This window comes from Epinephelus lanceolatus, chromosome 3 (genome assembly GCF_041903045.1).
Source record: "Epinephelus lanceolatus isolate andai-2023 chromosome 3, ASM4190304v1, whole genome shotgun sequence".
Lineage (NCBI taxonomy): Eukaryota > Metazoa > Chordata > Actinopteri > Perciformes > Serranidae > Epinephelus > Epinephelus lanceolatus.
This window is the reverse complement of record NC_135736.1, coordinates 41,731,391-41,746,448: the sequence shown is the minus strand read 5'-3', so window position 1 is coordinate 41,746,448 and position 15,058 is coordinate 41,731,391. Positions and strand designations below refer to the sequence as shown.

General features: G+C 42.0%; 1 protein-coding gene across 1 annotated transcript; it reads right to left on the bottom strand.

Annotated features, from left to right (window-relative positions):
* Positions 1-9,727: 9,727 nt before the first annotated feature.
* Positions 9,728-14,319, bottom strand: LOC117254997 (dynein axonemal light chain 4). Its single transcript, XM_033623525.2, has 4 exons — positions 14,235-14,319; positions 13,659-13,738; positions 11,991-12,074; positions 9,728-10,798 (listed from the first exon to the last, which is right to left on the bottom strand). Exons 2-4 carry the CDS (start codon positions 13,728-13,730, stop codon positions 10,634-10,636), a joined length of 321 nt encoding a protein of 106 aa, XP_033479416.1. The 5' UTR covers positions 13,731-13,738; positions 14,235-14,319; the 3' UTR covers positions 9,728-10,633.
* Between the last annotated feature and the right edge of the window lie 739 nt (positions 14,320-15,058).

Here is a 15,058-nt window from a genome sequence, read left to right as displayed (position 1 = left end):
AGCACACTCATATTAATATTGGATTGTTTCTCATTTCTCAATAAAAAAAAGCCCACGAGCGATGTTCAGATGAAAAATTTATCCCCACTCTCTTTTGCCGTCCTCTGTCGCTCTCCGTCTCTAACTGCTGCCTCCTCGCTCCACTCCTCCTCTGCATCTTTGAGTGACTGTTGAAATCTGTGAAATTTCAATCTCTAAACTCTTAAAAAAAACATTTTCTCTCTATCGCGAAGTCTCTTTTTTCAGTACCAACTACTGAATTGTGTGAGTTGTCAGTCACTGCATTTTCAACCCCCAACAGATCCGTCTATGCCTTCTATGTCTTTCTCAATCACACACACACACGCGCGCACACATAGGGAGGCTCCAACCTTCCACCCATCATTGCAGGTGGTACAGAGGTTGCTAAGATACAGCACTGAGCTTTTCCAACACAGAGATGCTTGGAATGAGGACACAGTGTGACGGCACAAAACTATCTTTGAACTTCAACATCTACAGCTAATGTGCTAATAAAAGGTATTTTCACATTAATAAAAGTCTACTTTTCTATTTCCTGTGGCTGTAACACACTGTTGCAGTCCCGGCAGCTTGCTTCCACTGTTATATTTTTTATATTTCTGTTCATCTAAAAACAGTTGTGTGTCCCAGAGTTTCCCTACATGAAGGTAAAAAGGCAGTATTCTGAGAGCTTTCTCCTCTCTGCCAGTGATTAAATTTCATTGAGGAGTATTGTTAAATTATTTAATTATTTGTTATGCAATGGAGTTTTTTGTGGGGTCCTGAAAAAAAGTCTATTTTAATGGCACTGGGTCTAAAAAATATGGGTTCTGCTCTTGGAACTTTATTGTGCGTACTAACTCTAAACCAACTTTGAACTATAAAATGTAAACTTCACTTCGGGTCCAAAACTTCACAAAAAAATAACAACAGAGGACATGACTTCTGCTTTCTCAGTGGGAGCTAAATCCCTACCAGCTGCAGCAACTTTGGGTTTTAGAATAAGAAGAAAAGAAGAACTTAAAGCTGCAGTAAACAATAATTTCATTTGGACATTAGATCAAATGACCATGAAAAGGGTGGCACGGTGCTGCAGTGGTTAGCATTGTCGCCTCGCAGCAAGAGGGTTCCTGATCTGAGCCCAGGGTGGGGGAGCCCCTCAGCTGCATGTTCTCCTCAGTCAGTGTGGGTTTTCTCCAGGTCATAAGTAAGTGAACATAGAGATTCATGATACGACACGTTACGTCACTCTGTCACAATAATATTTTTCTCTTATTCAAACCTATCAGGTTCAAAGTCTGTTGAAACATAATTCCAGCTGGCTGGCACACATGGAAGGAGATGGAACCATAGATTTATAGATTAGATTAGAAAGCTTTATTAATCCCAAAAGGGAAACTGGTTTGCCACCAGGTCGAACCATACAGCCAACAAACAGCACAAACATGACACACAACAGATGATACAGGAGACCATCAAAGCGTGATTAAGAGCCACTGAGACATGATGAAGGCCAATCAAGACATAATCAATAACATAATAGCATGATGATACATAAATAAACAAATGAATACATAAAAACCCGCAGCGGGACAGTTAACAGTGTTCATTAAAATATCTGACTGCTGCAGGAACAAAAGACCTTCTCAGTCGCTCAGTTGAGCACCGAGCACCACTGTGGAGTGGGTGGCCTTTAAAGAGCAGAACCATTTTGACTTTTGACCTCATTCTCTTCTCCACAGTGACCTTGAGTGAGTCTGGGGTAAGACCGATAACTGAGCCAGCTCTCTTGACCAACTTGTTGATCCTATTTTTGTCATCCAGAGATATGCTGGCCCCCCAGCAAAGTACAGTATAAAAGAGAACAGTAGCCAAGATACCGTGATAAAAGACATTTAAGAGTTTTGTGCTGAGGTCAAAGGATCTAAGTTTTCGCAAAAAGAAAAGTCTAGACTGAGCTTTCTTGATTAGGACATTAGGACAGTGTTGTCTTTCCAGTTGAGTTTACTGTCCAAATGGATACCAAGGTACTTATAAGACCTGACAATTTCGATCTCCTGACCATTAATTGTCACTGGAAGGACCTCCTCTCTTTTCTTTCTAAAATCAATCACTAACTCCTTAGTCTTCCCTACGTTTAACTTTAAGAAGTTAGAGTCAAACCTACTGTAGATACTGGACATCAAGATGGTGCTAATTCAGTCCAATGTAGTTGCTCACCTGGCAAATACTCCAAAGAAAGTTTACAGCTTCCTGGTTTGCTTCCACAGTATGTGGCTGAACATGCACAGTGCTATTTCTCCTGATGGGTCCATCAGGAGAAATAGCACTGTGTTACCACTTGGCTGACAGACTTTACATTGTGATGATGTCACACTGTTTTAAATGGCTTTTCTCGGCTTGAGGAAATAATAAAACCCTCAGGGCGCCCAGTAGCTCAGTGGGTAGAGCAGGCACCCATGTATAAAGGCAGTGTCCTTGCCACGGTCATGGCTCGCCTCTAGCTCGTGGCCCTTTGCTGCATGTCGTTACCCATCTCTCCCCCTTTCAAGCTACAGTCTGTGTTGTCATTAAAGGCAAAAAAAACCCTCCATGGACCAAAAAGTCATAACAGAAAGAGTCATAATTGACCTTGTTTGCGGTTCAGCAGTTTTACAGACATGTTCTTTTTTACAGTGGTGGCCTACAGAGAATTGCTTTTCTGGCCTGCAAGGGGTTTTTTACTGTAATACTGCGAGTGGCCACTGGAAAAAATCGGAAGCAAGGCTGAGCGGCTTTCCTGAGAGGCAGGGAACACCCTGGACAGGTGGCGAGGCTATCACAGGGCTGACACATAGAGTCAGACAACCATTCTGCTCACATTCACACCTATGAGCAATTTAGAGTCACCAGTCACCAACCTAAACTGCATGTCTTTGGACTGAGGAAGCCAGAGAATGCTGATGCAGGGAGTACATGCAAACTTCGCACAGAAGGGATCCCAGAGCGGGAGCTTAGAATATTAGATTGTGAAATTCCATCAGTTTTCCAGATTTTCCGTGAACATAGGAACCCTGTGCATTGGCTCACTCTCTCCGATCTTATTAACTCTATTTCAAGCTGCAGCAGGCAGCAAAAAATCTCTTATGATTGGCTGTATGCTACCAGCTCAGCACCCACCGGCAGACAGACAAAGGTAGCGACAAGCTGGTGGACATGGTAGAACATTTAGCAGCTGAAGAACAAGGTAGTTGAGTTGATCAGACAGGAACATTACCCCAAATTAATGTTAATGTTGACCCGAGTCTGCTGGGTATGACAGCAGCTGTTTGCTGACACATCCTCCCCAAGCACTTATGAAATAATACTACTTCAACGTTGTGTTTAAAGCTTGCTAACAAGTACAGTGTTTGTTCCTGTCACTGTCTAGTTTACAAGTTGACAAAGGAGCAAATGCAGCATTGCTTAACAGAATATCCAGTAAAAATGCGCCCTGTGTTTGATTCATACATAATCTCTGAGTAGATGCAACACCACGGCAATAACCTCTTAACACCAGCGGGAGAAAACAGTAGCAGCTCGCCCATGTGTGAATAAGGAGACGCAAGCGTGACATTTAAAATCTTCCTCTTGTGGTACTGTGTCCCCAACTTCAATAAAAGTTCCAGCAAGCCTCTTGCTTGGATAATGAGCCTTCTTTTGTGCCCTGGGGAGAGAAATTCAGTGTTGAGACAGAGCAAGCTAGCGGAGCCTTTAGTGTGACTCTGTGGCTCTTTGTATGAATATTTAACAACGTGGAGGAGACACAGGGAGAGGGAGGAGATATATAAAGAGCGTCTGGTGTGAATAATGAATGAGATGCATCGCAGGGTGGAGCCATGTTTACTGACACAAGACCCATCGGATTAATCTGAGGGTTGTTAGAATAATTGCAGAATGTGCAGGCTCCTCCACATAAAATAAGCCAACCAGGTGAATCCGGGCGAAAGTTATCAGCATATTATACTGGCACAAATCCAGATGTAGTCCTGTCAAATCCATTTTGATCATAGATGTTCATAGATAGAGAAACGCCTGTTGCTCTAAAACCTTGACTGTTTCACAATATCAAAAATGGCATGAATGGATTTGTGTTGTTGACAGGGACTTCCTTGCCAGAACATCTGCTGAGGACTCTGGCAGCATCACAAGGACGGAAATCGCATTCGTCAGTGTTGAAGACATTGTGTTTAAAGGCCATGCCATTTTAGCTGTTTACTCATGACATTGCAAAGCTGGAAAAGCTTTCTCTAACTTTCAAAGACAGTCAGATAAAGAATAATAACTTGTGGTGACAAATCATTGAGTTGCTGCTCTGGTAAATTCTTTGAGTTGTTTTTCAGACAGAGACACACTAAAACAGGATGCACTGAAATAAAGATACTAAAAAGATAAACTCTTCTGATGAGCAACTTATCAGAACAGAAAAGAACAAGTGATGAACAGCTCTGATCCTTGGGCCTCAGCAGAGGGGAGAGTTTCTGATGACGTGGCTACATCGAGGACCTTAAAGGGACAGTTCACTCCAAATTCTAAAATACATATTCCTCCTCTTACCTGTAGTGCAATTGATCAGTCTAGATTGTTTCGGTGTGACTTGCCGAGTGTTGGAGATATCGGCCGTGGAGATGTCTACCTTCTCTCCAATATAATGGAACTAGATGGCACTCGGCTTGTGGTGCTCGTAGCGGCAAAAAAAAAAACTCAACTGCAATGTCTCTTTCCAGAAATCATGACCTGGTTACTCCTTGTTGTGAGCAGTTTCATGTAGGAACTATTTTCATTTTAAAGAACTACACCTGCCTACAATATCACTGCACAAGCTCGTGCTTTGACAGTGCTAATGCTAACAGTGCTAACAGTGTTAATGGCGTCCTTTTTGGCCGAGCTGTAACATTAGGGACTGTTCTTTACTTATCAAAGGAGGGGGGTGGCTTGGTTGTGACTTTTTTTTTTTGGTTTGTTTGTTTGTTTTTACCATCACCGAAGCCATTTTTCCTTGAGCCTCCCTGAGACAAATGACTCTCCCTCCACCACAAATTAGTTATTTGGTTTTTCATGCATGTTGGTTAGTTCATGCAAACAGTTTATTTTTAGCCAATGAGATGTAAACATCTGTGATTTTGATTAAATATCTGTATTCTTTTGTTTTGTCTTCTGACAGAAGCGTTTGTCGCACATGATGTATCCAAGGTGAGGCTAACTTGTCTCAAGACGGTCTAAACCCTGCACATGTTCCCTGTTAGTGGGTGAACAATCCAGTGCTTGGTGAATTCTGCTCCACAATGATTGATCAACGACAACGAAGGATCAAAAAGTGACATCGCGATGAACGCTTGGCCGCCATAAGCCACTTATCCCTGTGGTAACTTTCACTAACTTTTGTGACACCTTCTGCTTAAAACCCAAAAAGGCAGAAGCCTTTGATTGGGGGATTTTTAAAGATAACATGGCAAAAAATCTTCTGTAAAATGAAAAAATACAACCATTTAAATTTGTATGCCACTCTCCTTAGCTGAAATAAAAAACATAAGTCCCTCCTCGGTGCTTAAAAAATATTTGACATGCCTCCCCTTTTTTGTACCATCCCCTCAACCTCATAAATAACAAACAGTCACTAAGCTAGCTCAGGGGTGCTAGCTACCTACAACATGCTCACGACAAGTTCTGTGGATTTTCTTGAGTAAACAGATCATGATTTCTGGATGGAGACTGTTGAGTTTTTCAAATGTATTTTTGGCACTTTGAGCACCACAAGCTGAGTGACATCTAGTTCCATTGTACTGGAGAGAAGGCAGATACTCTATGACCGATATCTCCAACACTTGACAACTCACACCAAAACAATCTAGACTGATAAATAACACTACAGGTAAGAGGAACAGATATCTATATTTGATTTGTGGTGAACTGTCCCCTCATTAACTAGAGGATTATGATCTACTGTTAAAGCTTTGAGACTTGCTAAACTCATTTCAAGTCGTTTCGGGACTCAGACCAAAAAACTCAACAGAGGGAGATGCTGCTCGTTATGTTTCAAACATCCACAGGCACCAGTCAGATTCACAGATACAGTATAACTAATAGACAGAATATATTCATATAAAATACCTTTTTTTAATGTGGATATCTTAATGTGGGGCTTAACCTTCATCTGACGAACAAGCAAAGATCATGTCACTGACTATTTCTGCACAGAAAGTTTGGTGGCAAACTAAAAGTGCTGGCAACAAGAGTGTGAAAAGAGAAGAACTGGTGAGAGAGCGGGTTGACATGAGTCACCGAATCTGTGAAGCCAGGGTGCAGTGTGACCGGATTTAGGGTCATGGGGTTTGGGTACACAAATACTGAGGTGAAAGTTGCGAGATTCAGCTTTTGTCAACAATAGCGGCCTCCCTCCCTCCACTGTCAGGTCGAAATGTCCTCTGCACTGGTGCAACAGGGAGACTTCATTACATCACATAATAGATATTTATCTGCAGGTGCCACATCTTTTTTTCTCAAATCTGCAGTGCCAATATTAAGAACTGAGCTGTGAACTATTCTATTAAGAATAAGCTCTTAATATACCATCTCTGCACGTCAGGGACAGCGCTACACCGGGGCTAGGGGGTGCTATAGCCCCGTCAAAAATCTGTGTAGCCCCAGTTAAGCCCCTCAAGCATTATATTTTATAATATATATTTTTAAGTTAAAAAACATTAAAAAGTTCACAAGTAGCCATTCTGTTCCAATGCAATCCTCGCTTGCATGTTTGTGCTGCGCCTGTACCCCACTGATTGGTGTACCATAACTTGTGTGTGTGTGTGTGTGTGTGTGTGTGAGAGAGAGAGGGGAAGGAGGGGAGGGGCGGGGGGAGTCCTATGTTTATACTCGCGCTGTCCGGTGCTGAATCTGTCACCTTTGCACGTGAAACATTTTTGCCATTGCCTTGTGGTCACTTGTATTAGGCTTAACTATTTTGTTTGACATTCTTTGGCCAAATTCAGTTAAAACCACTTTTATATCGAACATGCTTGTGCTGTGTATCATAGCTGCTTTTACTGAAAAAACAAGAACCTCCTTATAAAGTAACTGAAGTCATGAAAATCAATTATTTTCTTAGCACCCCCACGTATCGGTCAGGCTCCCCCTTAGCCCCGGGAGAGAAAAAATTCTGGCGCCGTGCCTGCTGCATGTGCTTTAAAACCGTCATTTTCTCTTGATTTGCTACATATCAGCAGTTTTGACTCAACAGTTAGTCTATGAGGCTTAACGACAGTGTTACATGACTTTATAGCTATTGAATGTCATGACTGTGTTTATTTTAGTCCTGATTTATGAGACTAGCACCAGGTGAGTTGATTGACACAGCTGCTGCTGGTTTGTTCTGATTACATCTCTCCCTTTTGCATGCAGTAGTATGCCGGCCCTCTGATGACTGCAGCTCAGACCAAGGAGAAGGACACTGCCTGAGTTTTTGATTTAAGACTGAATGGACTGCTGGGGAACTTACAGGAGATGGCAGATGGCAGATGACACATGACAGATGGCTAAACGGTCACTGTGCGATTCAGCTTTCTGTAATTAAAAAAGACAAACGTAATTTGATAATTGGTGCCCTAGAGGTGAAGCATGACTTGACGTTATCTCTAGACGAACTCACTGGATGGTCTGGACCCATTAAAGTCCCAGATGATTTTCTGGCTGTATGTGACTCTTGCAGAATGAAGCTCCATGTAGGTTCAATCAGGAAGACTTTATTTATGCTATATCCATTTACAGCCCTCTCTCTATCCCACTCCCACCAATGGATGTTCCTGCTCCTGGTTAGCCAATCCAACTTTGCAACAATCTTCTTCAGCCATTCATGTTGCTGCTGCCAAACTTTTAATCTGTTCTCCTCTCTGCTCCTGTCAGCTGTCATTTTTGGCAGATTTCTCCTCCATCCCATTCACCTTATCCAGAGCCCAGAATGAGCTCATCACAGCCCACTCCTCTTCACATCCAGATCCTCAGCTCCCTCTTCATCTCATCACCACCACCAGCGTCTTGACTCCATATGGGGGTTACCCAATCTACTACACCTTTACCACCTTCCTGAAATATCATACTTATGTGCACATGTAAATAATATTCTTTTCTCTCAGAAAGAGTCTCTCCTGACTGAAGTACTATTATAATATCACAGAAGCTTGTGTGAAGTGGAGCCGGTCGGTACATTGGTGAGGTCAATGTCACTGGCACATGCTGCTGCTAGAGTTTAAAGATGTGGCAAATGAACTCCCGACTGGCCATGTCACGAAACGGATCAGCAGCAGGCATTAGAGTCCTGTGAGACGGAGTGTGGGCTTTCCTGAGGTGTTCATAAGTCGTTTTATTCGTTGTAGATCTTTACAACAGTTCACCGACACCACACATCAGGCATGCCTTATTTCATGATCCAAATCTTTGTCAGCGTGCAAGTTGTTAGCTCAGAGGTTGTCGTTGTTTCCTGTAGCAAAGGGGTTTGGAAACGGTAACACACAGACAACAGAAGCAAGGGTGAGAATAGCAGTTTTATAGTCACAGTCTTCATCCTGTGAGTCAAGCGGTGTCCAATGAGTTTACACATTTTTATATGTAGCCTATAAATGCTGCAAATAGTTAAGTGATAATCACAGACTTGTCCTTTTGTTATCTAATAGCTGGGTATTAAGTTTAACGACTCAAAAAGGAATAAAGGCGATTTCACAGGCTCATATTTTGTTTAAATCCATCTGTGAGTCTCACGTCGTTGACTAATTGTAATTGTACGTGGGTGCAAATGGTCCTTCAACTCCTTTGGCACCAAACTGATGAGTCACTTACTTAGTATATATTACCTCTCATTATTTCTCCATCTCTCTGTGATCTAATCTTTAATTTGCTGATTTTACACATCATGAATTGCCTCAGAAATGTTTAATGTGCCAGAGGTTATTTTGATATTTTGCTTACCATGTCTTCTCCCACGCAGCCCTGCAGAAGGGTGTGCCAAGACTATTTTTTCACTGCTGTGTTGATGCATTTAAGATGTACTGCGAGAACTGGAGCACGTCTCACTGAAACCACCAAGCAGAAACTAGCTGAGCGTAATTGTGCTTGTTGGTTTCAATGAAGAACTCTACAAAGACAGAAAGCAAAACTAGGAGTTTGAGAAACTTTCCCCCCAAAATGTGTCAATTTGCTTTAGAGGAAAATAGCATTTAAATTGTGAGGCGACATCTTCTCAGCACAACTCTCTCCAGTGTCTCGGGGAAAACCTGCCTAATGCAGTCTGACAGGTCCCTGACACGCCATCATTTATCTTTTTCCTTATGAAAATAAACCCTTGTCAGATACTTTTTGGAGGCATCTTTGTTAGTCTCCTCCTCTGTTTACGTCTCATTCAAAAGCAGCTGCTGGCATCTTATTCCTCTGTGTGAAGCACATAACTTTTCTCTTTTCTAACACTGCAATCTACTGATGTGTGAGAGAAATGTGTTGTTTGACTCTGAGCATTGCTGGTGCAGTCACTATTGTCTGTATGACTGAATAATTGTACCCTTCCTACCCATTCTGAGTTGCTCTCTCTTGCCTCTGCAGCTTTATTTTTCCTGCCGTGATCATAAAAAATTAATTTGTTTATGATACATTTAACCTAAAATGAATGTCTGTCACTCTTCAACCACTGGTGAATGTTGTGAGAAACAAAAGGCGACAGTTTAAGTTCCTATTTCACCACATTTCAGAGTTTATTGTACAATCAGGTCAATTCACACAAAATGGTCCATTGCCTTGGATCATTAAAACTGGCATCAACATGAAAACAATCACATTTCTAATATCACCCAGCTGAGTGATATCATCAGGGATTATTACAAACGCCTTTACAGGGAGAAAAGGTGGATCAGGTTTAGTGTTGCTCGGCTCGGGAGATTCAGAGCCTTCAGTTGTAAGAAGATGACACTGGTCTTTAAAAAGAAGTTCTTCAAGTCGCATCAAAATATATACACATAAAAAATATTACAAATTTTATTGAAAGACTAGTGCGGTTGGAGAGGAAGAGATAGAGAAAGTTAAAGATGGTGTGGACAGTTTGTCTGTTGTAGAAACTGCTGAGGAAGGTGACAATGAAATGCTATATCAAAAAACGATGTGTGTGTCCCGCACACACAAACATATAAACTCACTCACGCACACACGCGCTCCCTGAAGAGGAATGAGGATAAAGGACTTTGGAGACCCTGGCTGGCTGTAGTTTGTAAAAGTTGAACTTACTAGCACGTGCACGCTCACAAATGTTCAGAACCATGGATACAGCTTCAGAGAAGGATGGAGGGTTGGAAAAAAAAAAGAAAATGAAAAGTGACAGACAAGGCAGAAAGCTATTTTTACGCCTTTCAGCCAAAGTGACTGCCGCACTCAAGATTCCCTTTCAACTGTTTTCCCTGCCAACTACATTTCGAAAGTGGACGAGATCTCCAAATGATGGTTTATTATCTGCCACAGTGGCTGGTAGTGTGGACAAACTGACCTGCCGCAACACAAATGTAACCAGCGTCTGGCTGGTAGCTGGTGTTCAGTCCCAGCCCAGTGACCATGTCAGAGGGGGAGGAGGGACGGTGAGGAGGTGCTACGAACACTTCCACACGCACACGGCCAGACTCCCTCCAAAGAACATGTAGAGCAGGTTCTTTACTTCGTGCGTGACCTCAAAGCCAAAGCCCTCACCGATCACCACGTGCCACGAGCTGCCGAATTTCTTGTCCATGGACTCTTTGATCATCTTCGCTGCGCTCTGGAAAACAGAGCAAGAAACAAAAGATCAAAAAATTAATATAAATCAATGAAGAATATAAACTTAATACGGGGAATTACATCTTATACTCTCAAGCCCAGGTCAGACCAAAGATTTGCGACAAGACGAAACCATTGCTGAGACAAGTTGCAGTGAGTGAACTGGCCAGTCTGAGCTCGACTCAAGCTGGCTGATTGTGTCACCTGCAACTCAGCTGGTCAAATTGCTGGCAGCTGGTTTTAGAACATAAAGCATGTCACTTGTTTCTACAGCAATCAGCTTGTAGTGAAGTCTGCTGGTCATGTCAAAATGGCTGCAGACGTCGCGTTCTCTTGCTGTGACAGGTAGCCCAAACCCCCGCCAAGCCCTGTCTCCATCCTCACTGTCTGCCGGTGTCGGACAGTGGGTCACTGCTGCCGCTCGCTGTGTGTACTGTACTGTACTGTGTGACATTGAAGTCGAGATGAAATGGAAAAAGCCTCTCTAACCCTTTTAGATCACGCCCTCTGTCATATTTTACACATATTCAACAATATATACCAAGAGAATACATTTCTTCACATCCTTAAATCAAAAAGCTTCAACCAGTGATATCATGACATCCCGCTCATCAATCAATCTGCAACTTTTCACCACATAGAGCAAAGATTAGTTATGAGTCAGCTCGGTAGCAACAGCATGTCTTCAGCTGTTCGCCACCACAAACCCTGTTCAGTTTCCCCAAAATATTATGGTTAATGACCCTCTGGCTTGAATTAATTCACTTTGAGGAAAGTGCTAACTGTGAAACTCCAGATTATGCCCAAGGCATTTTAAAGTGGACTGCTTCAGCTACTACACGGAGTATAGGATGGGCTCCATCTCTCTCCCAGAGGGATACTGCTATCCAGTCGGGGTACATTTTTATATTTTTTTTATATTTTTATATTTAACCTTTATTTAACCAGGCAAGCTGGGTCTTTCTATGTCTGATATAACACGGCCACTTTTCCACATCAAATCAAATTCCTCCCAACATTATATGGCGCTAATCAAGGCCATGGAATTATATGTCCCGCCTGCCTGTCCTGTTCCACAATAAATACAGATACAATACATCCATTAAGTCAAGTATGTGATTAAATTACCTCACAGAAGCTATTAGCTATAGAAACAGCATGGTAAGTATTCATTCCTGACAATATACACTTACCTCATTGTTGGTGGCAAACTTTTCGCAGGCTGTAACACAAAGCTCCATTGTCTCAACCCTCATTTCCTCTGGCATATCTGTATGCTACAGAAAAAAACAGCTGTTAAGTGTCTGCACTTTCCCGTCTGAATCTGTCTGTTCTCTGACATACAATATGTGAGTGATCTACAGACAAACAAGTATCAAACATTCTGACTTAAGATATTTCTTTGTCTAAAAGAACAGTATAAAGGCAAAAAAGTTTTCTGTATGCTGCAATCACAAGTGTGAAGTGTAACAAACATAAGCTGCGTTGCGTCACTTGATAACTGCAGCATGCAATGCACCATACAGACTAGGGCCTGACTTTAAGTCTCATATCACGTACGTGTCAAACAGTGGCTTAATGTTCTCCTTCAGGAGGCAAAGGTGATTAACTGCTGCCTTTCTGATGCATGTTGATGCTGTGAAACAGGACAGTGGCGTGTCTTGACCAGTTGGCGTGAGTCACCATGTGACAATGCTTGTCATGACAGCGTAGGTGTGTGTCACCATTAAGATGGGTCTTTCATCTTGACTGTTAAGCTGCCGGTATGCCTCTACAGAACTGCTTGTAGGATGGTCAAATGCTGTAGCCTCAGTAACCACCTGCCCCTGACAGCTTTCCAACATCACAATTTCTGTACCTTCTGAAAGCAACAATTAGCCTGACCGTTTTCATTCTTCGCCAAACGATTTAAATCACTTTTCACGTCAAGGGGTGATTGCAACACTAAATGCTTTCCAAAGACGGCAGTCTAAACCGCACGCCGTCATCACCATATTTAAATTGTTTCACATCTCCTTCCCTCTTTAAGACAAGCACCTTTTCACTCCGGCAACACTCCGAACGAGCAAGTTTTGTTTGAGCATAACGCAACCCTCATGACAAAGTGTAAAAAAATGGTATGTGATTATCAGCATGGTTTAAAGACCTACGCTGTCATCCAAAGCATGATGTGACTAACCAAATGTGCAGCAGACACAATAGTGGAAAGAGTAGCAAAGGTGCTTACAGTCACACACTTCTGCTTGGTTTTGCTGATGTTCAAGTACATAATACCTAATGTTGGATCTATTTAAGCCAGAGATTTTTATGTTGTGTGTCATCTGTTGTCTGCATAATATGTACACTTTAAAATACCACACTGGGTCAGTCTTCTGAATCAGCATACAGTATGTGTCCTTTTGTTGTTTGTTTACAGGAGAGGGAGAAGTCAACGGTAAAATAAAATAAGCTTCTATGGATCTTAAATCTTAATACGTGAGGATACATTCAAAGAATCACTTGTGTGTCTGTCTGTGATCTAACCCATAGCTTTAACTATGATCAATCTCATGAATTTAAACTACAGATTAGTCACTATTGCATTTGCACATGAACTTGTATGTGTTTCTGTGACTAAGTCGACACACAATGTAGCAGTATGTGTCACTGTGAAGTTTTCTTACATCTCCAAACAGCCCAACAGTTACGTAAAAGTGACACAGACAGTGACACTTGCCCAAACACATAGAAGTTCATGTGCAAATGCAACAGTCAACATCAAAATCACATTTTGATGTTGTCACTGCAGCATGGGTCACCCTCAGCAGCATTTAGGATATTCTTGTCTTGTACCCAGAGGCACTGTGCTGCTTCTTTCTTACCCTGATGAGAGGGAAGCTGTGCAGTCTCTTGTAGTCGGCCTCCTCTTTCTTCCCCTCGCCAGTCCCAGCCATTCCGACTCCTGCATAAAGGACATTATGTACATGTTAAAACAACAAGCCTGCCAGTTAGAAGGGGTGACAGAAAAGCATAAACTCCGACAGTCCAGTATTACAGAGCTGTAGCTGAGAACACTCTGTAACATGACCCAGCTGGGGACGAGGTGAACTTGCTAAAACCACTTAGCCACTGCTAGCTAGCTACAACAAGTATGTCATCATAGTTTACACCAAGATAGACGGTTTGTCCGTTAGTTGGTATCAACAGATAATGGTTTGTTTGTAAAACGGGACCCGGGTTGCTCAACTTAGTAACCGTAACGAGCGTAACAGTTTTTACTAGCTAGCTAATTAGCTTAGCTCGTTTGATAGCAAACAGCTGATGCTACCGGCTGATGTTTTCTACCCCGGAAAATTTAAATCCCCCGTCGGAATATTACGAGTTACAGTGTGTTGTCGACAGTGACTAAATACAGAGCGACATAAAGGTGAATGAATAACTAGGTTTGAGTTACTTACGAGGCGTTTCTCCACAGAAAACTTCTGCTGTTTGACTCCCAGTTCGGTTGTTAAGGAGACATTTTAAACAACGGATGTCCGTGTAGGGGAAGCCCCGCCTACTACAGCCAAGCTTCATTGCTATTGGCCCAGAGTCTGTCAATCAACTGAGAGTCAACACAGTAGCTGAAGGCTGCCCCATATCTATCTATCTATCTATCTATCTATCTATCTATCATTAATTCATTAGTAACAACAAAAGTACTCTTACTTTTATCATATTATTATATCATTAGATCATATCATTATTGTATTGTTATATTATGTATATATTGCTGTTGATCAAGGTGAAGCTGGTTTTAACTGCTTCTAATATAATTCTAATCTACAATAATGCAGCAGATTTTATAATTATTTGTGTATAAAATCTTTAGTCTGTGCAGTTTTTGTACCTTCACATTTTAAATTAGCTACATGTAGGCTTCATATCTCCATTACTGTCAGAAATATAAATCTAGACATGCTCTATACACTTTATATAGACATGTATACATACACTCACCAGTCACTTTTTAAGGTACACCCTGCTAGTACTGGGTTGGACCCCTTTTGCTTTCAGAGCTGCCTTAATTCTTGGTGGCACAGATTCAACAAGGTGCTGGAAACATCCCTCAGAGATTCTGGTCCATATTGCCATGATAGCATCACACAGTTGCTGCAGATTTGTCAGCTTTACTGTACATCCATGATGTGAATCTCCCGTTCCAAGATGCTCTATTGGGATTGAGATCTGGTGACTGTGGAGGCCATTGGAGTACAGTGAACTCATTGTCATGTTCAAGAAA

Excerpts from the sequence above, each read along its gene's own strand:
- LOC117254997 (XM_033623525.2), bottom strand. The coding sequence starts at position 13,730 with ATGGCTGGGACTGGCGAGGGGAAGAAAGAGGAGGCCGACTACAAGAGA. Across the intron at positions 12,075-13,658 it reads ACAGCTTCCCTCTCATCAGG|CATACAGATATGCCAGAGGA; the intron begins GTAAGAAAGAAG and ends TTTTTTCTGTAG. Across the intron at positions 10,799-11,990 it reads AGTTTGCCACCAACAATGAG|AGCGCAGCGAAGATGATCAA; the intron begins GTAAGTGTATAT and ends TCTGTTTTCCAG.